The sequence below is a fragment of the Indicator indicator genome, chromosome 4 (genome assembly GCF_027791375.1).
Source record: "Indicator indicator isolate 239-I01 chromosome 4, UM_Iind_1.1, whole genome shotgun sequence".
Lineage (NCBI taxonomy): Eukaryota > Metazoa > Chordata > Aves > Piciformes > Indicatoridae > Indicator > Indicator indicator.
Window position 1 is genome coordinate 4,571,366 of NC_072013.1, and position 25,454 is coordinate 4,596,819.

General features: G+C 42.0%; 1 protein-coding gene across 1 annotated transcript; it reads left to right on the forward strand.

The window, feature by feature from the left end:
• Window positions 1–21: 21 nt before the first annotated feature.
• POMT2 (protein O-mannosyltransferase 2) lies at window positions 22–24,308 on the forward strand. Its single transcript, XM_054400405.1, has 21 exons — window positions 22–218; window positions 865–949; window positions 1,697–1,801; window positions 2,912–3,020; window positions 3,867–3,975; window positions 5,644–5,803; window positions 7,950–8,056; window positions 8,989–9,071; window positions 10,210–10,319; window positions 12,224–12,290; window positions 13,116–13,185; window positions 14,684–14,762; window positions 15,559–15,710; window positions 17,336–17,427; window positions 18,535–18,611; window positions 19,714–19,785; window positions 20,000–20,059; window positions 20,271–20,376; window positions 22,742–22,882; window positions 23,515–23,629; window positions 24,203–24,308. The coding sequence occupies exons 1-21, from the start codon at window positions 22–24 to the stop codon at window positions 24,306–24,308; spliced, it is 2,202 nt and encodes a 733-aa protein (XP_054256380.1).
• Window positions 24,309–25,454: the final 1,146 nt, after the last annotated feature.

Below are 25,454 nucleotides of genomic sequence, written 5' to 3' on the forward strand. Positions count from 1 at the left end.
GCGCGCGGCGGAGCCCCGCGGATGCTGCCGGCTGGGGGCGGCCAGGCCGAGGCGGGCCCGCGCAGCGGGCGGCGGCGGCGGGAGGCCCGCCGGTTGCCAGGGGGAGCGGTGAGCTCCGCCGCCCCTCCCGCTGCGGCTCGCCGGGCGGCGCTGGCCCTCGTCACTCTCCTCAGCTTCGTCTCCCGCTTCTACCGCCTACCGGAGCCGCCGCATGTCTGGTACGGGCCGGGAGGAGGCCTGTGCCTCTCCGTCGGGGCATTGCTCCGCGGGCGGCGTGCCGGCCCCAGACGCCTGTTTGTGGGTGGGTGTCTGTCTCCACCCGGGAGGTGCCCCGGAAACAGCCGGCTTTGGCCCCTTTGGAGGGGAGGGGAGTGCGCCCAGACTCCCAGCCTTCGTCCCGTTCCCAAGCACGCATCCGCCCCTGTCTCGCTCGGCTGCGAGCGAGTGCTCGTTTTCGGCAGGTGCTGGGGCGGGATCCTGGCAGTGAGGGCTGTGAGGAAACGCCGTGCTCTCTGGCCAGCCCACTCGCGTCCCCACGATGTCACACAGAGGGGACCGGGGTTTGGGGAGACTGTTCGGTGATCCGTGAGTTAACGTCTTAACATCTGTAGCCTTAATGTGGAACGAAAAAGGGCAGGCTAGAGGTTTTGGAATGCTAATACCAACTTCATTAAAAGGGACCCTCCCTGGAGTGGCTGAAGAACTCTCCATGGTTTCCCAGTGAATTTAGTGCGTTGTCTCATTTTGAATGTGTGATACTAACATTCTGTATGATGCAAAGCATGGGTAAAAGGATCTTCTGGGATTTTTTTTCTGTCTTCAGTGTTATCAGGTTGATGGCTGATTTTGTTTATTTTTTACCAGTTGGGATGAAACTCATTTTGGGAAGATGGGAAGCTACTACATTAATCGAACCTTCTTCTTTGATGTCCATCCCCCGTTGGGGAAGGTAAACTGCTCTTATGTTGCAAGTTTTAGAAGCTGACAAAAGTCTTCCACTTACTTCTAGCTGAAAGGTGTGATTAACACCAACAGCTTTCATAACTATTGTTGACATCATGGTAATTGTCTTTTTATATCCAGAGCCTCAGCTTGCATCTTTCCTTCTTTGTGAAAATACTTCTAATACGGGAAAGCAAAACTATATTGCATGTTTCGTGTTTGAAATAAAAACACGAATGTGGTTCTTACATGATTTGGAGGAGACATGTCATAGTTCATAAAGAACCAAAGAGTTTGTGACAGCGTATGTGTAAACGAGATGCCTGCCACAAACAACTGAAAGCCTCGACTTGCTGTTCTGTAATCTAAGAACTTCTTCTAGCAACAGCGTATAGTGTTGGTGAAGGTGGACTCCAGAGAAGTAACCTTCCTTTCAGGCTGAGTCATCTTAAACTATAATAATAGGGAGCTATGGGAGAATCTACAGAGACAGAATTCTCTCTGCTATATCACACATACTCTTTCTGTTGACGTTATGCTTAGTAGTCAGCAGTGAAAGTCCTTTTGATCCCTTCTGATTTTGCTTTTAAACAAAAGGCACTATGCGTGCATATGAATTCTGTACATAAACTTGTTTGGATGATATGTCTGGATAAAGTAGTTATCCTCTGGATCAGATCTGCTGCTAGCTTGGATAGTTCTTCCTCCAATGATACTTCCTTGAATTTTTTTTTTCTTTGCCTTTCCTCTTCAGATGCTGATTGGACTTGCTGGCTACCTTAGTGGCTATGATGGTACATTTCCTTTCCAAAAGCCAGGGGACAGATATGAGCAGCACAACTACATGGGAATGAGAGGGGTAAGGCTCTCCAGGCTAGTATCAAGCTGGTTAGCTCTTGTGGTTTTCAGTACAGAGTGTTGTCTCCTAGATCAGATTAGAGATCTGTTTAGCCTGGTACCTGTTCTTTAAATTCCTCAGAAAAGTGTTAGTGGATGTATTGTAAGCCTTAATGACTATCTGTGAGAGGCCAGGTAAGAAAATAAAGTGACTACTGAGGCCAACTCTTGCTGCTAATTAGTAGGACTACACTGCTAACTGAAATGGAAATTTTGCCTGTTCTGTGGAGGGAACATTTGGCTTCTGCCCACTCCGTTGTGCCTGGCTGCTCTGCTGAGGAGCCAAGGACGTTGGTAAGCCAGAATCATCCACTGCCACCTGCAGTTTGCTGCCACCAGTGACACTGAGCTGAGTAAGCTGGTGGGGCAAGTCAGGCTAGGGGGTGGAATTGTATCGGAAACTCTGGCTGTTCTGCTACCTAGGAAGACCAAGATTCATAAAACTGGCAGCAAATAACACGAGTCAAAAGAAGAAACAGTGGCAAATTGCTTATACTTAGAAAGAAGAAGAAAAACTGGGAAGGTATATTGTCTGGTTTTAGTTTCTGGGTCTCTAGCTATTCATGGTTCTAGAATTCCCTGAGCCAAACATGGGAGAAGTGCTAGAAACAGACACTGAAAAGAAAAAAAATACTGTGATGCTGCCTTTTTTTTTATGATATTTGTTCTCTAATTATCCTCAGTCTCATTTGTGTAGTGGAGGTAAGATACTGAACTGCTGAATACTGTGGGTGTGAACACTGAACCTGTGGGTGTATTTTGTTCTTGGATTTCATATTCCATTATCCTGTGAAGAGTATGGTGGATGTGTAGTGCACCTACTTGACATATCTTTTTATGAGTATCTGTCTAGCAAGTGAATGACCAGCAGTTGTTGCTGACACCTTTACAGAACAAGCCATTGTCCTTCTGTGAACAGTGTCTCTGTTCATTTAGCTTTTATCTGATTTTCTTAACGAGTCAGTTCAGACAGTGCAGTACCTCCTGCTGTTGGCAGGTGTGGAAGATGAGGGAAGGGATGCATGTTCACCTTGGGGAGGGTTGTAACTCCAGTGATCTTCTTTTCCTGCAGTTCTGTGCGTTTCTTGGCTCCTGCCTGGTTCCCTTTGCCTACCTCACAGTGTTGGAACTGTCAAAGTCACTACCAGCAGCCTTACTCACAGCTTTCATCATTATTTTTGGTAGGTGTTGCTGCTGTGGCAAAATCAAGCAGGTTAATCGTTCAGAGAATTTAATTTGTGTATTATTCTTTGTTAACTAGCCAGAAGATATTGATGTTAGTGAGAGAGGTTCTTTAAAGCAAAATAATTCTGTTTTATATATATATGAAGCTTGGAACCCTTGAGAATTTAGAATTTTGTTTAGTTCTGATGTACTTCTGTTATCTGTGTAACCACAGCTTTGGACTACATTTCATCTCAGTTTTAAGAATTTTTATAAAATGGGTGGTCAGGAATGATTTTGCCCACTAGTGAAATATTGATGACTCCCATACTAGTTATAGAGGTATTTAACAGCCTGTTGCATTACTGTGGAAGAGTTTACAATAAGAAATGAATAAATTTCCTTGTTGAATCGAGCCATGGAGACATTAACATTGCAAAGGGAGTTACCAAACTGGGATTTTGTGAGGACACACAGATACTGAGGCATAGAGACTTAAATAACTGAAGTCATGTTAATTTTTTGTAGGTAACATCTGAAAGATGACTTCTCCTGTAGCAACCCCTGGCACCATTCTGGTGCCTTAGTAGGTGGATCATGACTGTCTGTAACACTCTCCATCTGAATATATTAGCAGCACTTCCCAAGTGGTGTTTTGCAAATACTGTTGTACTGCCTAGGCTTTGTAAAGGCTTTTTTCATTTGTTGCACAAATAAAAGTTGAAATGTTCTGATCTGCTTCTGCTTCTGAAATTTCCCCTGTTCCCCTTGTCTTGACTACACTGAGGAAACTTGCTTCCTGCAATCTTAGATTCACTTTGAAACTGCAGCTCTTATTGACCTCATTGTGCATGTCTTTCCAGATACAGGCTGTATTACCTTGTCCCAGTATATTCTTCTGGATCCCATTCTGATGTTCTTCCTCATGGGAGCAGTCCTGAGTATGGTGAAATGTAACAGCTGTGCAGATAGGTAAGCTAAAGATACTGATTTTGTTAAACTATAGGTACTCGACTGTCACACAGATAAACTAATAGAGCTTGTCTGTCAGTAGTCTGGGTGAATGGCTGAGATGAGATTGCTTCAGGTAATGTGAAGTGAAAACAGCTCATGGTAGGGGAGAGAAATTTTTAGTATGAGGGTTTGTGAAACTGGGGAGAAAGTATTGTGGCTAAGGTAAACCATGAGAGAGACTTAGATTACTTTAGCATGAAAGAAAATCCCAGCAGAAATAGTATTTATGGAACTGCAAATCTTGAAAATTAAGGTTAAAGCTTTTTTAAACTTGACAGGAAAGAAAGCTAGTATAGAGTGTTGTAGTTTAGAGAAGGAGGAATGAGGGATGGTTGTAACCTGTCCCAGTGCTTTTCTCATTAGTGGCAAAACCACTCATTTTTTAGCTTGAACTAGTCACTTTGTCTCTAGGAGGAGAAAACACAGTTTATTTGTAACTGTAATCCTGTAAGCACTTATAAAATGCTGCTAGCTGAGGTAAATAGTGTGATTTATTTGGTATAGAGTAATTGGCAAAAATTTGAGGGAAATACAGCCAGGATGTTTCTGAATAAAGCAGTCAAGTTGCTGATGATATTTGCTGTAGACCCATTCAGAGATGGATGATGATTTCTATGTATTTGGATATGTCAAAAGGCTTCTTTGTGGCTGGGCTGTACAGAGTAGCCTCCCCATAATGCATCCAGAATTCAGAGATACAAAAGCTTAGAATACTGTGTAATATATTAGCAATTGGTTTTATGAAACATTCAAGAACAGATCATATCAGTCGTGACTGCAGCACACATGGTTAAAATGCAGCCTGCAGCATCATGTAGAGCCATTCAAGGCCATCCTCACCTACAACACATATCCCAGGGACTGCAGGCACTAAGTTACAGGGCAGTATTTGATTAGCTCTTTATGCCTTGACTTGAACTTATTTTTCATTCTTAGAGCTAATCCTGTTTTCAAACTAGGTGATCTTATGCAAATGAAAAGCCAACTGTAGTTACTGTGTTGCTTAGCAGGTCACAGGGATTCTGTCAAGTCAAAATACAAGCATCAAAGGTATAAGGAGTCAGAAAAGATTTTAAATTTTGTCATCTTTTCTTTCTTTTCTCCATGGTTCAATGTTAGTTTAGTTTGGAGTTTGCTTTTTGTGGCAGCTTTTGTTTGTGCTTGGGTTTTCCACTGTGGCCTTTCTGCTTTAGCAAAAGTGGCTGTTCCTTTTTCCTCTTCTCCTACATGTCCGTAGCTTTCTGAGAGAAATAAGTTTGCATTTCATGGAGTAAAAATCCTCTTCTATTTTCAGACATTCCATGTGTCAGATGTTCTTCACACTGGTGTTTTAGCATATACCTGGTATCACGCTCCTTTCATTAAAGGGGAGATCCAGAGCTGCCCAGGCTTATGTCTTGGGCCCTTCTGAAGCCTGTAACAAGGCTTCACAACCCTTTATCTGAAGCCTGTATGCTTTCATCATTCTAAAACGAATGAAAGACTTGTCTTTCTGTTCCTCATGGGCTCCTGAGAAGATGGAATGTAATTCTGCAGGGTAACTGATGTGCTCTTCATGTTCCTGATCGCAGATGCCCATTCATGCAGCTGTCATTCGTTTACTGACCTGCTCTGTCTGTCCTGCAGGCCATTTTCTGCCTCCTGGTGGTTCTGGATGAGCCTGACTGGTGTGAACCTTGCTGGAGCAATGGGGGTAAAGTTTGTTGGCCTTTTTGTAGTCCTTTTGGTTGGCCTGAACACAATCTATGACCTATGGGACTTGCTGGGGAACCTCAGCCTGTCACTGGTGAGTGTCAGGAATTTAAGATGAAGGTTGCAATGGAAAAACTATTGCCATACTTTTGGAAAAAAAAAACCCAACAACAAAACCCCATACATGTTTAGCAGCATATAATGTCATAAGAGCACAGCAAAAAGGTTGCTTTTTCCTACCCTACCGAATGCCTTAGTTACTTGGTTTTTTTCAGTCTGGGCTAAAAATGCTCATTGGAAATGGTTGAGAGTACAGGGGCATGGGCCACATAGCAGTAGCATGTTGTAGTGCATCATGAATCACAGGAATGCTGTGCAGCTTGCTGTCTCCACAGCCAGTCCTGAGGATGGAGGGGCAGCCATAGATAGCCTGCTTGTTTTCAGATTTACTTCTTAACAGCTTTAAGAAATTTGCTAGTGAGTTTAAGTGCCCTCTTCTTATGTATTGCATTTTGTAATTGGAAACTGTAAAATCTGATTTACCATTTGCTGTCTTGCAACCAGCAGGAAAATAAATTTTTCAAGCACATCTTTTAAAAGGCATTCAGTTTTTTCATCTCAGCCTTTTCTGAAGCTTGAAAATTCTATTTTTTTTCACTTAACTGTTTGTCCTGTTTGTATCATAAACAGTGGGGGTTTGGGGTGACTTTTTCTATTCCTGCTGTGTGATTTGTTTTCTCTGATAAATGTGAATCAATATAGGTTGCCAACATGCAGTGTTTCAGCTCCAGAGAAACACTTGAGCAAAGTCAATTAATTGCATTTGAAATGGAACAAATCCATCATGTCTAAGCTTTCTGCAAGAAGATGGGTGCACAGTGATTTCATTTGTGCTGCTGGCAGCAGAGGCAGCAAGCCCTTGAGTGTTAGAATATGTAAAGAAATTTACTCCAGAAGGAAGATGCTTTCTGAATAACCATTTGGTAGCCTTGTCACTTGAGATTAAAAAACCCAACCGACCAAAAAAAAAAACCCCAACAACAAAACCCCAAACAAACTAGTGAGGATTAAGCCCCTGAAAGCCTGAATAACTTCTCTCTGCATTTTTAGGAAACTTCTCATGGTTATTTATGTGCAAATTGGGACTAATTTGATTTCTAGAATTCTCGGCTTGTTTTGATCCACTGTTCTAGTTTGCTTGATATTGTCCTTCATGTGTGTCCTCCTTTTTTGACTTTGCATTAAAGTCTGTCGTTAAAAGAAAACCTTTTCACAAAGGTTAAAGCATATTGTGGTAATTTTGAGCAGTTCATGTGCCTCTCCACTGGGTAAATTTTGCTATGTACCATCAATCAGCGTTTTTCCAAGTGGCAAGTATTTAATAAGTATTTGGGTTTCACCCATTTTGAAGTTAGATGTGGATATTTAGCAAAACCTTTTAGCTATTCAAATGTTTGGGTTTTTTTTCTCCTGCAGCTATTTATTACCCACCTTATGTTTTACAGTATTTATTTGCCAGCAGTGTCAGTAGGATGTGAATGTGTAGTTGCTTCTTCAGCATCTGTGTACAAACCACCTTTCCAAGTGGCTTAAATAAAATACTCAGGTTTTGTGTTGAGGCAGCTGAAACACTCACAGGTTTTCCTGCTGACTTTTCTGTAATTTCTGTCTGAGCTGCAACAGAAGTTGCTGTGTGAGAGCATCCTTGCCTAAGTAAGCTGGTTTCTGCAAGTGAAGCATAGCTAGGACCTCCAGAAGTGCAGATTGTAGGGAGACTCTGGGGAGTCCAGTCCAGGGAGAATTGTTGGGAGAAAGTTTTCATTTTCCTTTTTGCTTAGATTTGACATTTACTATTCTGGAAGCCATCTCTTTGCTGTGATTTTGTGTCAAGTTAAGGTCCTTGTTTTCAAAGTATTCTCAGTGGGAGCTGTCCAACCTCCTTTCCCAAAGTTGGCAATGCTCAGTACTTGGAAAAGTTAAACTCTCCTATTAGCTGTGTTTTGTCTTCCTCCTGAGACCATGAAATTTCAAGGTGCTACAGTTCCAGCTTTTGGAGATGCACAGCGAGGCCTGCCTAAGCTTTTTTCTCTCTCTAGGCCTTTTTGAGGTAGTTCTGCAGCCTTCTGAGCTTGCTTGTTGGGCAAGCTAGAGCTATAGGGGTGCTGCTCAGAGTCCTGTGGAGTAAGGAGTGGAGTTATTCCTGCAGCTGCACTGTTTGATCCAGATTGTGTTTGTTACAGGTCATGCTTTGGAAGCATTTACTGGCTCGTGTACTCTGCCTCATCCTGCTCCCGCTTGCCCTCTACACAGCTATGTTTGCTGTTCATTTTACAGTATTAAATAAAAGGTATTTCACAATGTTTTCTCCAGAAGAGTCACTTGTCTTTATGCTGAATTAAAGCCTGTTGATGATGGATTTCTCCATTTTCAGTGTCAGAAGCACAGCCACAGGCTGTGTCTGTGCTAAATTCCTTTCTTAGAGTTCTGCATTGCTGTTGCTGAAAGGCTCTGGCCAGGAAACTGAAGTTGAACTTGAGATTTTCTGAAATGCCAAGCAAGTATACTAACCAAATTCTCTGTCTCCTTTTAAATTTTTCCCCCTCTCTTTCCTGGACCTGAAAGTGTCTCAACACCATTATTTTTCTTTTTGTTTTTGTGATTTAAATTAAACCAAAAAGCATTGCATTCCTGAAGAATGATTTGACTGTGATTAAAAAACCTAAGTGTGCCCAAAAGGAGGTCTCTTCTCTGAATACCTGCAACCAAGAGATGTTTTGTTTGTTTGTTTGTTTGTTTGTTTTATGTGAGAGAGCACAACAGCTAGTAAAATAGCCAAGTAATATTTTTCCATATTCAAGCATATGAGATGAGGTGAATATAAAACTAAATCTGTTATTTTTCAGTTTAAATCAACTGGACTTACTACTAACCTCTTAGCAGAAATGAAACTTAAGGGGCCAAAGAGAGAGGCTTTATTATATCTAACCTGACAGTGGGTCAGTTTATTTGTCATAAGAACACCTCCAAAGACAGCTTTGTGCAGTGACAGAATATACACTTCAGTGACCTCAAGGCCTTGCAGCTCTGGACAGTATTTTGCAAGACCATCTCTGTCTGCTATGATTCACAACATTAGAGGTGTGTGGATCTAGGGGCACTAAAGTCATTCTTCTGATGCCTTGCCTGTTTTTTGTCATCTTCCTTCTGTAAAAACAATTTGGTAATGCATAACAGTTTTGCCAGACTTTGAATTGTCACATTCTTTGCTCTCCTTTGTAGTGGTCCTGGAGATGGTTTCTTCAGTTCAGCATTTCAGTCCCAGCTGATTGGGAACAACCTGCATAATGTCTCTGTTCCAGAATGTGAGTGCCCAAAGAAATAAACCACTCTGAGTGTTGTCAGTGTACCTGAGAGTTTAAATAAAAACAAGGTCTCCTTGTGACTCGGTGCAAGGCAGTTCAGGTTTTACCTTTGTGGTCATGGTCAGATCCATGCTGTTCCTCTGCACAGTTTTATGTATCAGCAGAAGAGAAGAAGGATGCAAATAACACCATGTTTAGACATGGTCACTAGCCTTTTCATTGTGTTCCTTCTAGAGGGAAAGATGCCATTTTGAGGGATTTGACTGCTTTGTATGCATGCATCTTGTTATTTTTTTAGCCTTTATGTTGCTTGGAAGAACAAAAATAGATTTGTCCTGTTTACCTTAGGTTTATAGCTGCTCAGTTGTGGGATTTTTTTCAAAAGATGTGTAAATGAAGACTATCAACTCCTTTGTAACACATCAGTGCTCCTGGTTCAGATGTGCTATATTCAGCATGCATATGAATGTAGGGGAAAGGTGGCTCTGTGGTAGTTTCCTAACACTCAGGTTGGCTAGGAGCTACTGAGCCTTTAAGATGGCTTAGCTTTCTGGTTACTTCAGCTTTTCTTTGGCAGGTCCCTGCTCCAGAGCTGTTACTGTGAGAGCATCAGGTCTGTTCTCCCAGACTATGTTCTCTCATTGGTGTTGGCAGGCTGCAAAGGAAGGTATCTTAAGCCAGAGAATCAGCTCTGCTATCCCATAGCTGAGCTTGCCTCCATTCCCTCTGGAATTGCTCCAGGGGTCCAGCAATGGAGTGCTTCAAATCAATGACATGCTTTTCAGACTTGGTCATGTTTTAATTTGACCACATACTCCTATATAGGCAAAGTTATTTCAAACCTCTTATTACCGAAATTACATACAAAAGAACTAGCACTTCTGATAATTTTAAAACTAGGTGGGAGAATTTTAAGTGCCTCAGCCAAATGTTATGTAACAGCTTTAATGAATTTTGGTGGGGGAGGGAAGATAAAATTGCAGTGAGCTGTGAGGAATGATGTGTCAAACAGGAAATGAGCTGTCATCAAAACCAAGTAGGAGAATGCTTGCCTAATCAAAGTGCTGCAGACTAGCTGGGGGGGATATTTATAGGAGAGCTGCCTTATGCTTGTTTTGCCTCCTTCCTTCCTATGTAGATGTGGCTTACGGGTCTGTGGTCACAATGAAGAACCTTCGGATGGCAGGGGGATACCTTCACTCCCACTGGCACCTCTACCCAGAGGGGGTTGGGGCTCGCCAGCAGCAGGTTGGTGTGCTTGAGGAGCTCTGCCTCTGACTACAACCATCAACTAGCTCCCACTGCACTTAGCATTACGGGTCACTGTGACAGGAGCTATGTGTTTACTCAGCATCTGTTACCAAAAATGGTGCTTGAAAGCAGCCTACTACATTGCACCAGAGAGGTGACTTACAGCAGCAAGGCTTCGTTGTAGTAGCATGACCGCCCTCCATAGATGGAGGCCAGGAGGATTTCAGAGTAATCTTCCATAATGAAAGTGCTGTTGTTACCTCAAGGAAGGCTATAAAACTTATGTTTCAAACAAATGCCCTGTAGGTTTCATTGCTGTGTTTACCTTACATGAATTACTGCCCTTTTGAGCCTTGCTTTCCTCCTCTGTAGCCAAAGAATTTGTAAGGCTTTGCTCATTAAATTAGATATCTCTACATTCATAAGCTAACCATAATGAAGCTATCTGAACCAAGAATTTCTGATTAAACAAGAGATAAAGAGAAAATCAGAAGTCAGGTAACTATCACTAACTAAGCAGTACAAAAATGAAGTGAATTTCTCACTTTGTCCATCTTCATCAAGCTTCCCAAATCTTTTCAGCTCTTGCACCTTTCCCAAGATGTATTTTGCAGTTTGCGTGTTAGTGTCTAAAAATTGTTCTGAGAAAGTTGCTAGAGAAAAACAAGTGTCTGCTTTTTAATTCTCCTCAGTCACTGCAGTGAGGAAGGTTTCAGAAATGAAAACTTTGTCTCAGTCTTCTTTTCCTGCTGTTCTTCCCAACCAATTCTCTGTGTGGCATTCATGTTGATTACTGTAGATGACGTCAGACCAAAACTGGCTCAAGGATAGACAGAATTCAAGTGCAGAGAAAATGCTTTATGACACTAAAAGCAGTGAAGTGAGAACACTGGTGGGAGTTTCCTTGAGGCTAAGCGGAAAAGGGTGGAGATGCTTACTATGTAGGTAGGACAGGGATAAAGATCTGGAGAGTTTGGATTCTGTGGAGAGGGAAAGAGAATTGAGAACCTGGAGGAGATTTAGGTAGGAAAACAATGAAGGTAGTGATCTCTCTCTGCCTCCTGTTTTCCTTTCCCTTCTAATGATATAACCTCAAGGTATGACAGTCCACCTCCAGCTCTCCATTTCCACCCCCTCCACCTGAGACATCTCTCTATGTTCTGCCTTTCACCCACCCACTAGGCTATCTGCGCCCACCTGAGTGGGAGGCACTTGTCTGAGGCTGGGCTAGAGTCCCACAGAGCAAGGCTTGTTGCTTGCTGGAAGAGGAGAATGAGCAAAGTGAGTGCAGTTCCTCATGCTGCTTCAGACGGTTGCCTTGGGGCCAGGTGACCTGCCCTGCCGTGGTAGCAGTAGGATCAGTTACTCTGTGTAAGGCTGAGTAGGCCAGTTAGGATCAGCTGTGTAGCATGTGCAACTTCAGCAGATGATCCTTAAATCCTTGCCTTGCCTAGATCTTTTGGCAGAAGTATTATGATTGTCACAGGCAACCAGTTGTTGTCAGTCTCTACCAGTGTTGCTCATTTGTAAAGCCAGTGCTGTTTCCATCTCCTCAACTGGTCAGTGACTATCCAAAAGGTTGAGGTTTGGATGTTCTGTTGCTGTAGAAGGAGCATCTGAAGTAGGATGAGAGGAGCTCAAGCTGTCTTGGAGGCCCATGATGCGTGTGAACGGGCAATAAGTGTGATTCTGAGTGTCCAGCTTATACATTGAATAAAAAGTGTGATCTAGGTTAAGGAGTGGCCAGTAAGGAACTTTCTAGTGGTCACTATCATCAAAATCATCCCAAGGTTTATGTGTTACTGATGCATTCATTTGGGACTGCAGTTTGCTGGCAAATGTGTGTCTGCTATCCCCAGATTTTTTCCTGTTTGGTAAAGTAATTTTTCCTGTGCTTTCAGGTCACTGCCTACTTGCATAAGGATTTAAATAACCTGTGGATTATAAAGAAACATGATTCAGATGCAGGTAACAAATACCAGTAACATGCCTTTTATAAAGCTGGTTCAGTTTTTCACTTAAATATTCTAAGTTCCCTCCAAGGTATGGGTACAAGGGGGAGATGAGGAAGAACAAGAGTAACCTGGCTCCATCTTGATCAGTGCTGTTTGTGTCTACTGTGGTTTTGGTTTTTTGTCCAGATTGTACAGCTGAAGGTTGCATTGACAGCATTTCAGCTAGGTAGGGCTGCAAATAACAGAGAGGAAATTAATCTGAACTCAGTTAATATTTTATACAATCTGTTGTTATGGCTATGGTAAACACTGGGTCCTGGTACATTCTGGTATCTGTGCTGATTGATTTGCATGGATATTTGCCTGTGACAGGAGTGCTGAATGTGGAGCTCTGTGGTTTGTACATGCATCTGTTGTTTTAGAATATCATAGAGTGTAGCTCAGGCATATTTGATCTGGCAGAGTTTCCTTTCTTCTCCTGAAGCTTGTGTTTATAAAAATGGACAAGAACTGTCCAAACAACAAAAATGCAAATGGAACAAAATTATCATCAGTGTTGCAAGACTAATTTTATAGTTAATTAAAAAAAATGTAGTTATTGTGTTCAGTGAGCCTGACCAGGCATCCTGTTTTTTAAGGGGAGCAGTATGTGCTCCTTCGGGTGATATTCTTTGGAGTAGCCCTCTGGTCTTTAAACCAGAGCAGTTGTTTACACCAGGCTTAAAGCAGACAAAAATTAGTTTGCCTTGTATTGTCTGCTTGAGGCTTGAGGGAACTTTCAAACACCCTGATCTGTTTGTCAGTGCATTGATGTGAATAGTTTGCCTTCCTTCGGCAGATCCGTCAGACCCTTTGAGCCCTGTGGAGTTCGTGAGGCATGGAGATATTATTCGTCTGGAACACAAAGAGTAAGGATCATTTCTGGGATTCAAAGAAGATGCATGATTGAATAGATTGTGACAGAGGTATCTGTATATCTGCATTTCCAGTGTGGGGTTTGTGGATTTTTTTTCTATGGTTTATCTTTTGAAGGGTGTAAAATGGGAAACTTTTAAACAGAACCGTCATTAGAATCACCTACCTAAGTAGCAGAGGCATTTTTTTTCAGCTGTGTAACGTGCAATATAAAGAGTAACTATTCTGCAAAGAAGCAATTTCAGAACCCTCATTCTATTGCCTGTCCCAACTCTCTGAATTTTCTATGCAAATAGAGTGTGGTGGTTTTTTATAAGTGTGCTGCACATGTCTTAGTCCTCTGGCTATAGACAGTATCCACCCACTGAAGTTCTTGACAGCACTGAGATCACAGCAGTGAAATGCTTTGAGCACAAATATTGGCTGATGCCTTCAAGGAATACCTGAAAGGAAGCAAGGGAACCCTAGTGGCTTGATATTTAATTTTCATCTAGCCTAATGTCACTATGCTACAGTTCTCTGTGCTGTCACAGCTTTGATTTCTTAACAGAAAACTCTAAACAGAAGCTCTGAACTTGTGAGCCTGGAAATCATGTCACATCGTATCCAGTATTGTGTGTTTACAAATTGTTGCCTAAATTTTCAGAAGTATTTTAAGATTGTGTTTTTTAAAGCCTTGAATTTTAGGGTTTACTACCAAAGATATGATAATGAAGGTGATGGAATCTTGATTAGGCAATTGGTCTTGACTAGGTCTCCAGAATGGGAGATAGAACTCTGGTGCTGCAGAATAAATCCAGCAGATGGCTCTGGTCTCCTTGCATATGAGCTTTATCCAGCCTGAGCAGAGGGTTTCTGTGCAGATGAGGCTGGGCTGGATGCAGCTGCATTGTTGGTGGGGAGTGTTTTGTTGTCTGAGTGGTTTTATTAAGGACTGATCAGGATATAGTTAGACTTTTCTGGCTTCCCCAGTTAGTAGTTCCTATTAGGACAGTAGGCTGTTTATCTGCATCATACACAGCTTGTGCTAATATTAGTGGGCCACTGGTTCTGCCCTCAGAAAAATCTATGCCTAAGTAGTACAGTCTTTCTCCTCAAGAGCAAAACTGATAATCAGTAGAGGTCAGAATCTTGCTTTTCTTCTTGCAAGAAGAGGACTGTTAGTCCCACCTTGCAATTTAAAAACAAAAACTTGTAACCAACATTGTCTTTTCCACTTGGAGGTGGTGGATTGTAGCTTGGGGATTGGATTTATTCGTGCTGTCCTCCTTTTCCAGCACTGCCCCATGAGAGCTCAGGCTCTCATGGTGGGAAGTGGCAGTTTACCTCTGTGGCCCCTGTTGCTGTTAAGGCTGCACCTTGCCCTGCCCTGTTCTTGTCTGGAATTCAGAGATCAAAGCACTGGCAGCTCTCTGAATGGCTCAGACCAAAGTTCTTATCACAGATTGACTGAAACATAAAAACAAAACAAGATTTGCCTTTTTATTTCAGAACTTCAAGAAATCTTCACAGTCACCAGCATGAGGCTCCTCTGACAAGGAAGCATTTTCAGGTCACTGGATATGGAATAGTGAGTGAATGGCAGGATAAAACAAAAGCTCCATCTTTGGGGGAAAGTTCATACTATGCCAAGACAGTCTTTTCTGGGGGTTGGTTGGTTTTTTTTTTTAATTTATTAGCCAAAGTGATAAATGTGCATCATCCGTGCTGGAGGAAAAACTGATTTACCATAAAATAGTTCATCTCATATTTAAGGTCTATTTAATGTGAACACAGACAAGAAAATAATTTAAGCTTTTACTGTCAGTCTACCTTTGGCTACATTCAACTGTTGAAATGCCAAACTAAGCAACCTTGAACTTTCTCTGGCAGGTATTATTTAATATATTTGGCCTTGCCACATAGTCAAGTGCTTTTTTTTGACAGAATGATGACAGAATTTTGAATCATGAAAATGAAATCTGCTTTGAGGGCTGAATTTTCAAATGCAAGGGGCTGTTGCCTAAACTCCTTTTGCGAAGCAGCCAAGTTAATCGCATTTAAAATGTAACACTGAGCAACAGTCACATATGAATTGGAAGAAAAAAAATTAAGGTTGGCAAGATAAAAAGGCACGTGTGAGTAGTTGCTCCTATCTAGGATTGTCCCTTCCTGATGGGAAACCTCTTAGGTGAAGTCTGAACAAGGACAGCATGAGCTTTGTTTAATTTCGCCACCATTAGAGTTTTAGAGCTTCATGTTTGCAGGACTTTAATCCCCTATCTCTTCTAGTTGGTAATTTTTTTTTTTTTGTGGTGTTGTTTTGTTGTGTTTATTGGTTTCTGGTCTTGGGGTTTTTTTTGTCCTATTGTATGTTTGCATGATAGAATGGATCAGGGGACTCCAATGATTTCTGGCGGATTGAAGTGGTGGGCAGAAGGACTGGGAAGCTCATCAAAGTCCTGCGGAGTCAAGTCAGGCTAACTCATGTTGCCACAGGGTGTATATTGGGATCTTCTGGAAAGACTCTGCCAAAATGGTAAATAGCTTGTAATCCCCCTCCACCTCTGCTGATGTGTTCCTTTGCTCAATGGTACTTTCAAACCAGGCAATATGCACGTTTCCTCCATGTGTTTATCTGTAAAAGAATAAAAAAGTCACTGGCAGGTACTAAAAATAAAACCAAAGGGGAAGATCTGGGTTAGGGTTATGCAGTCTGCTACTGCAAAGCTCTGAATAATGGTATCTCTTACTGAGAGAGCAAAGTGTCTCATGGATTTTGCCCTGGGTTTGGCTAGAATAGGGTTAATTCATTCCAGAAGTTGGGAGGGTCCACAGCTGAGCCACCCAGTGGGGTGTTCTGTACCATGCAGCCTCCTGTCAGCTATGTAAGAGGGGCTGGGGCAGGCAGTCCAAGTAATTCTTGGACACAGGGTTCAGTGGGGTGCAGGCCTTGAGTGTCATGTTTTATCTTGCTCATTTTTATGTATCACTTCTTTACTGTTGTTTACTTTGTATTGTTCTATTAAACTCTCTTTATCTCAACCCATGGGATTTTGCATTGCACTCCCAATTTCTCCTACCATAGTCCTCCAAATTAATTTTCATTGGCATTAATTTATTTTGTGGTTGGAAGATCATCTTGTCATTTTTGCATGCAACCTCTGAAGCAAGGGGAAGAGTAACAAGCTATTAGCAGAGGTCAGGATATCCTTAAATTATATATCTTCATCATTAGGAGGAGGTATATGCAGAGACATCCAGACTAATGCCAAGCAAGCTGCTGTATCTGCAAAGCTGTGCTGTGTGGGATGCTAACATGGATCCTGAAGCAGCAGGCTGTGTGCTCATGTTGCTTCTGATTCCAGAACAGCCTCCATTACTGCTAGCTTAGGTTTCCCATCACTGTGTCATGGTAAAGAGGGCTTCTAAGAAAGCCTGTGGATAATGCTCACACAGGCAGATATCTCTAGTGACTGCCTGGTCAGGAATGCCAGTGCCATTTAGACTTTACCAGTAAAACCAATATGATTGGTTTCAACCCAAAAATAAATCACTGCCTCTGACAATAGCGTTCAAGAAAGGGAGTATTTCTTTTTCCCTAACACAAGTGCACTCTGTGAGTAGAAGTTACTGTTACAAAATATTGATGATGTTAAGATCTGAGGGGAGAAAATACTTGTTAACTGCAAATAAGGATGGTTGGAGTATATTTCTATGTCTTTTTAGGAGTGTAAAGGGAAGTAATCACTATTAGAGAATTAAGTGCTGAAGCCTGCTGAGTAGAAAATTCCTTGTTAATCTGTGACATTACTGCAGGGTTTGATGCATTTTCTCCCTAAGTATTTGGCATGGCCTGCTAGAAATAGGATGAAAGATAGTATGAGCAGTTGGTGGGATCCTCTGTAGTCATTCTTTTGTTTCTGTAATACAGTTGTTTTAGGCATGACTTGACTTAATGATGGTGATTTTCTTCTGGAGAGACTTTAAAAGTTGACTTGAAGTACAGTTTCTAGTTGTCAGTGTGCATCATCTTCAAAAATCCCACGGCATGGACATGGTTTTTGGGTGTTTGGGTTTTTTTTTTGTGTGTGTTTTTTTTTTTTTTGTATGTGTGTTTTTTTAGTTTAAATGCCCAAAGTTAACTGTTCCGCTGTTCCTCAGGGGCTGGGAACAAGTGGAAGTCACCTGCACACCATACCTGAAGGAGACTCCCAATTCCCTCTGGAACTTTGAAGATCATATCAACCCTAAGTGTAAGTTATTAATTTCCTTTTCCTTTGAGAGTGAAAGTTAGCTTGTTAAAGGAAGGAATGAGCCATCAGATCAGATAGAGCCATAGAACTGGCATTCAGTGTTTGGGATTTGTCTGCTCTTTCCCAAATCAAGTACAAACTTGCTGTATTTGGGCCAGTTGTTCAGAGGTGCATGGCCTTTTTCTACTTCACTATTTGTACTGTAAGCTAGTAACCATACTTTGAGTGTAATGCAGGTATAAGGACTCCTAAGGACTTGGAGATCTTCATAGACAATAAAGGTGTGAAGTTTTATAGGCACTGCAGTAAAGGCTATTAGTTTTAACATCATTGTTTTAATTGGGAATCTCTGTCATCAATATGAGTATGTGATATACACTTTAATGATTTATTGCAAAACAAAAAAAAGCCAGGATCCACACAGTTCTGGTGTAATTTTTTTTCCCTTATCTTACCAGGGTCATGCTAAATGATGGCTTTGCAGTACCATCAAGAAATGAATAGAAGTGTGACAGAGAGCTAAGTTTCCCAGTAATGACAAATGTGCCTTGCAGCCATATCCAGGAGTGAGATGTGTGTAACAGCCTCATTTGGCCTGAATTATTTGATACCATTTTCATTCCATGAATTGCAGATTACTTGGGCTAAATTCTGACTTAAAAAGCCTGCTGTTCTTCATCCTTTCAGAGCCAACTGTGTGCAAACCAAAGGAGAAAAATCCTGAGCTGTCAATTTGTAGAACTTACTCTTCTATTGTAATGCATTTTATGTTCCCACGCTCATGGCTCATTTACAGACAAACAGTAGCCTATGTCTGTAATTTCACCTATAAATACAGAACTGTATATTTCATGGTTTTTTATCTGTTTTTTTTGCTCCTGAAAGTAAAGGAGGGAATCTAGGAGTTACATCAGTTGTAAAATTAGCTGGGGGATACTTCTGACTGCAAGCTTCTGTGTTCAGAATGTGAATGAACTGGATAGGTAATTAAAAGAAGTGCTAGAAAAAGATTTGCACAGGAGGAGAGAGTTTAGTTTATTATGAAAGAGGCAAATGAAAGTAAAGCATACAGACTTCTAGCCTTTATTTTTCTCTCTTTTTCTAAAGTGCCCAATATCAGCTTGGATGTTTTGAAGCCTTCTTTCGCAGAAATTCTGCTGGAATCCCACATGGTTATGATCCGGGTAAGACATCATTAATTCTAGATTATAATTTTCTCCCTGTTTTCTCTTGCATCAAAAAGATACAGCAGCATCTTAGGTATCTTGGTGGTGGCTGCAAGCTAGGGCAGAATTTACATACCCCAGCAGCCTACTTGAGTTTATAATTAGAAAAAGGAGCTAAATCTTCCAAAATTTTGGAAGCCTTGAGCTTTATGCCTGGCTCTGCTGTTGGTGTGATCTAGCTACAGTTGTGCAATTCCTCCGCTGCTGAAATTTGGTTTTGCAAAGAGGAGTTGGAAATTTTCCCTACCCTACTAGAAGGTTTTCAAGTTAAATTCTTACTTGTGAGGCAGGAGGATATGACTCTGGTCAGTCAGGAGAATTATCTGAACAGACAGGTAGGAGAAAGTAAATGTTTGGATTGAAAATCAGAAACTTCTTATTTTTTTGAAGTTAAATCAAAGTGCTGAATTTTCAGATTTCTCTATTTATCCCTGATATTAAAAAAAGAGCTGTATGTAATACTTTCAAGGTGGACTGCTCTTGTTTTTTTCCCCATGGCTGTTCTTTGTGCTCTTGGCCACAGCCTTTCTGTTTCCATCTTTTGTCTGAAAAACAAGGAGTTAATCTATACAGAAAGGAGTCTAAGGTTTTATTTGCCACTGTTTGTGAAGCTCTTCTCAGATTCCTAAGAGAAGGAAGGTAGTCCAGCAAATTAATATTAATGCTAAGCATTTCCATGGCAACCAGTGATAATACTGTCTCAGGTAAGGAAGCACCTGCATGAGTTTCCATGGAAATAATCTTTCTGCGGCTTTTTTTTTTCCAGAGTGAAGGAAAACCTGTCAAAGTAGTTCCTTAATGAACAAAGAGGTTTTGCTTATGCAACATGTGTAGTCAGTGACAGAGAAGCTGTAGGAGAGACATGAGGGAATAGTGCCTCTAATGGTGCCCAAAGAACATTTTCCCTTGCACAGTAATATTAAAGCATTCATTGTCCTCATTGTGACCATCTCCAGCCTTTATTCAGGAGGAATGTTCCTGTGTGTTTGTGTACTCAGACGTTTCTGTGCAGGCTTTGCCTCATAACTGCCTTCTCATTTAAATTGTATCTTACCTGTAGGGAAACAGTGGCCTCAAACCAAAGGACAATGAAGTTACATCCAAGCCTTGGCACTGGCCCATCAACTACCAGGTATATTGATTATTCCACCTTCCTTTCTGTTTTCTAGTGCTTTTGCTGTGCTTCTTGAAGCATAGCACCTCTTAATTTCATTAAAGATGCTGTCAGCTTTATTTTGTAACACCTTGGCTGCATGAATGGGAATTTGCCTCGCCTTTGACACTGTGCACAATACAAACTGGATTGCTGGAAATCCATTTCACTCTCTTCTGGTCTGTTTCCTCAGGGCCTGCGTTTTTCTGGTGTCAATGAGACTGATTTTCGGGTGTATTTGCTGGGAAACCCGGTAAGCTGGAGTGGGTGGTTCCATGCCAATGTGCTCAGCAAGTTTTAGCTTAGCCTTGCTTCTTCCAATGACAGCAATTCTCTGCCTCCTCCTCCTCCTTTTCAGTCGTTTCTCTCATTGTACTCTTATGCTTGCATGTAGCTTTTCATTTGCTCTCAACGCACAAGTGTCCAGCCTGAAGTCCTAAATCTTCCTTTTTCTTCCTATGTAGGTGATTTGGTGGCTAAATCTGGTCACTATTGGGTTATATCTTCTGATAGCAGTTTCTACTGCAGTTACCCTGAAGAGAGGTGTCCAACTGACACCTGAGCTCAAAGGTGAGGTCAGTCTTCCTATCCCTCTCGCACTATAGAATCCCTGTTACAACATCCTGGTTTGCTAATGCAGGAAAGCTCATCTTGGGCTGCTGCCTGTGTTACAGAAATCATTCTATGTTGTATTGAAACCCTGGAGATCCAACAAGTTACACTCAAGGCAGCTGCATGTACAAAACACTGAGATACAGAATGCCTCGAAAAGCATGAATGATGTGACTGTTAACAGAGGTTCCATGCCAGAAATAATCACTCTGATGAATAAATCTCACTTTTACATGGCAGACCATTCCTGATGAGTTGCCAAATTTCCTAAGTCTGCAAGACGTGATAGGAAATTTTCAAATTGGCAAGGGCCCTGATACACCTACTTTGCCAAAGAGAAGAACTCTGAAAGTGACTCACAGGCAGCAAATGTGATCAGTGGCCCCTCAAAAGTCTTACCACTCCATTGCTGGAGAGATTGGAGCTGGATGGGTATAAGGTGGCATTTTAAGGTATAAGTCTCAGTAGGCTTTCGTGGCTTTATTTTCTTGCTGGAAACAAGGGCTTAGATTAGTCAGTAGCTGATATGTTAGCTTTGCAGGTTGTCACTCAGCCTAGCATAGGAGTTGCTCATGAAATGTTCAGAAGTCAAGATGCTGGCCACAGCTGCTGTCAGTTCAGCTCAGAAATGACCAGTTGTAAGGCTGGTCTTGTCAGTAGGAGAATCTGGGTCTTGTCAGTAGGAGAAAGTGATAAAACATGTCAGGGAAACCTTACTGAGGCAGAGATCTACTGGTCCTATGTCTTTTAACTTATTTTGCTTTGCAAGCTCCCAAGAAGTGTTTCCTAGTAGAGATACTTACCTCACATAGGTTACTGATCACAGGCTTCCTTTTCACAGTTGCCTTTCAAGGCACCTTGAAAGTGTGTGGGTGGCAGGACCTTTATCTGCCAAGGGTGAGAAACCACTGAGCTTAGGTTATTGAGCAATGTTATAGAATCACAGAATGCACTGGGCATGAAGGGACCTTTAAGGTCATCTAGTTCTACCCCTCTGCAGTAAGCAGGGATATCCCCAACCAGGTCAGCTTGCTCAGAGCCCCATAAAGCCTGACCTTGAATATCTCCAACGGGGCCTCAACCATATCCCTTGGTAACCTGTTGTAGTGTTCCACCACCCTCACAGTAAAGAACTTCCTACTGTCCAATCTAAATCTACTCTTCTCTAGTTTAAAACTGTTGTCCCTTGTCCTAGTGCTACATGCCTTTGTAAAGGGTCCCTCCTCAGCGTTCCTGTAGGCTCCCTTCAGACACTGGGAAGCTGCTGTGAGGTCTCCCTGCAGTCCTCTCCAGGCTGAACAGCCTGTCTTTGTAGGAGAGGGTCTCCAGCCCTCTGATCATTTTTGTGGCACTCCTCTGGACCTTCTCCGTCAGGTCCAACCCCTTCTTGTGTCTGGGGTCTTTGGGCCCCAGAGATGGGCACAAAGACCTTCAAAGCTGGACACAAGGAAAAGAATGTGAGCTTCATATAGTAGTGAACTGGGCAGATCATCCAGCAGAAGTGCTTGAAGTTGCTACCTGTATTGGCTGTAGGAGAGACAGACCAGTTGCATCAGTGCCCTGCTCTCAAGTTCTGCATGTGCTCTGTACTACTGTAATATAGATGGTGTTTTAAAAGGATAAATATTTCCTGATATTTGTGAAAAGCAGATTATGCAAGAAAAAACAGGAATTTATGATTATGAAAATGCAAAGATGCAATGATTCCTCATTATGTCCAATGCCAGGGTTGTAGAGCTTTTCACAAACCCTAGTAAGTGATAGTTTGACCATTCCAGTTTATACCAGTGGTTGCTTCATTCTCTCTGTGGGAAGTGAATTCAAAAACGTGACATGAAACTATCATTAGCTATTTGCTAAGCTGCATGCAGCCGCCAGAGCTCCTGGTCCCTTCTTGAGGCTCTGAAAGATGGGCAACTTTTCTTCCCAGGAAAGGCTGGAAAAGTGATGATCTGAATGCCTGTAGTCTTATTGCTGCAGAGAGAATTCAAAAACATCAGAAACTGAAACGATGTCGTTAGTGTGACGTATGTCCTGAGCAACTGCAAATTAATCTTAACATAGAGCATGATCACGCAATCATCTGCCAGTCTTTTGAGACCTACAACTTTGCATATCTTGCCTGCTAACTGTTCTCCTAAGGTGCTTTTATGCTTTTAATGAGCGCAGCTAGGATGCTGCAGAAGCTGGAAGCAGTTTCAGACCAGTACATGACTTCCTGCAAAGATAACCATCTGTTGAGTTTACTTGCTTGTGATAAGGATTGCAATAAGGAACTGTAGTTGAGTTTTTCTCTGCTGAGGTCTGTTTATTTGTGTTCCAGAACTGTCCAGAATTGTCCTGCGTGGTGGAGGGCAGATCACACTGGGCTGGCTCCTTCATTACCTCCCTTTTTTTATGATGGGACGAGTTCTCTACTTTCACCACTACTTTCCTGCCATGCTTTTTTCCAGCATGTTGACAGGTAAGTGCTAGAGTCTGGAAGAAGACAATTCTGGTAACTGGATTGTTTTCAGGCTAAACAGTGTTTATTTATTTACTTTTAACAGGTTTTCTGATTGCTTGTGCAAAGTGCTTGAAAACATTGACTAATTCAAAATGTTTTTCATAAAGCAGCTTGCATTGCCAAATTGGCTTCTTTTTTTTTTTTTCCTGTTAACCACCATGGAGAGGCAGTTATGTCTAGTGCTTAGGGCATTTAAATTTGGGAACCTGATTCCTGTTGTCTGCTATGTCACTGTTTGCACATATGCTTTTGTACAAGTTGCTTCCCTTTGTTTGCTGCCCCCACTTTTCTGTCATGTCTGTTTATAATTCAGTCTTAGTAGTTCTTCCAGTGATTTTTGTACCAATTTAACATGCTGGAGCCCAGATCTCTTTTGCATTTATTCACAGGGAACGGTAAGAAAAAAGAACCTTCTACTGATACAGCACAATACCTGCAGTTCTGGAGGTTATTAAGATAAATTAATTTAACATTTACAAGCTTTTCTGGTGTTAACAACACTTTGTCATCCTAGTCTGTGCTGAGCATAGTAGGTTTTTTTTTCTTTGGCCTCTTCATTGCTCCTGATTTGTACTTCTTCGTTCTCCTAGGGATCACCTGGGACACACTACTGAAGTTCTGTGCTGGATTCTTGTCACCCAACACCACAGCTAGAAAAGTATATGGAGGGGGGTTCTTGACACTGATCCTACTCATTGTGTACAGGTGAGCACTGGAAGCTGAACTTCTGAATGCATCACAGTTTCTGTCTCAATGGAAATCTTACTGTCAGTTAATTATCCTTAGTCTCTGTCTCTCTTCTCTGCTGAATTTGTCATTAAGCTTAATCCCAAATCCTAAAATTTGATTATCAGATTTAGTATTTGTGTACCAGTAATGCATTATACAACATCTTTCCATTGCAGGGACTCTTTCTTTTATCCCAGCACTCAGTGTGAGTGCTGTATTCTCCTCTAAACCCTGCAGGTTGGTCGTTTCTGATTCTAGTCTCAATGTTGGGTGGTGCCACGGCCCTCCAATACAGGCAAATTCTTCATAGTTCTGGTTTTCTGAGATGGCTTTTTTGCAGAGCTGTTGCTTTCTAAGAGAAAAGACCACCTGTGATGGAACTGTGCACTGTGTATATATTGTGTTCAGCAGAGATTAGAAGAAGGTCCACCATGGAGCTTGGAGCAGGCCAAAATCAAAGGTCCCTTAGGATAAGATAGGTAATCTCGTGCAGAGATTTGAGACAGCAAACTGTGCAGTCTTTGATGGACATTTGATGTCTTTCCACAGCTTCTACCTCTTCCATCCTCTGTCTTATGGGATGATAGGACCCATGGCCTCTGACCCTAGCAGCCCCATGGCGGGGCTCCGGTGGATGGACTCCTGGGAGTTCTAGAGCCAGCAAAAGGAGCCTGGGAACAGCAAATGAGGACCACATGATCTGCTGCATGTCAGGCTGATTTTGGTGCTTTGGAGATGTGTGACTGTACCATGCTCTCTATGGAGAACTCTGGGTATAGTAGCCCTGTTGCTATGGCTTTTGCACTACCTGCATTGGAAGATGCAGAGGATGACCATGAGAAGGTCCTCTTGAAAAGACTCACACTCTGAATCCTTAGACTCCTGGATAACTGACTACTTAAATCTCTGTTCTTTTGAGCAATATGTGTATTAATCAGACAGCAGTGGCATTCTAGCTGTCAGATGGGTACAAGTTGGAGACTGTGGGTAGTTGCATGGTTGTCATGCGTGTTTGTGTCTTCCTTCTGGTAATCCAAGCATCTTTCAGTCTGAGAGCCAGACAGTGTCTGAGACATTAGGATTTTTATCAAGATTAACAACCTTTCTTATGGTGAGGTTTTAGAAAGCTTCATGTAAGTATCTTGGTGCCTCCATTCTACCTTGCCCTGCTGTCTACATTTTTTTTTTTCGTTCTGACCTTGAATTTTAAAAATTTGACTGAAAAGGAGCCTGCTTGAAATCTCCTGAGCCACTGTGCCTTGCCTGTCTCACAGGCCCTCTGCAGAGAGAGAAGATGAAGGTTGTTTATCCCTGTATACTGCCTTGCTTTCCAGTCACCTTTAATCATTTATCACAGTCACCTAGCAGGCTTGAGCTCAGAGCCAGACTGTTCCAGCTTGGCACTACGTAGCTTCTTAGCAATTCTCTCTGAAATTGCTATGGAAATCGTAGTGTAAATAGCAGGTGATTTATTTTCTGCCCTAAGTATGCTGTGAAGATCAGCATCTGGGGGGGGTATGGGAGACTGAAATGATGCTTTGGAGTTTTAAAGACAGCTGCCAGTCATTCATGTTTTGATCCCAGCTATTCCAGTGCCAGTGTCTGTGCTTTTAGCAGGGGAAAGCATTGTCTTAGTGAATGTGGCATCTGCAGCACTAGCTGTCAGTGCTATGGTATCTGCAGCAACCCTCACATAGATGGCTGGTCATCAAATTACTGTATTGAAGAAAATCAGGCCAGGAAAAAAAATCTTTGTCTAGTGAATGTCAAGAGCTGTTGAATGTTGAATCCACCTCTTCCA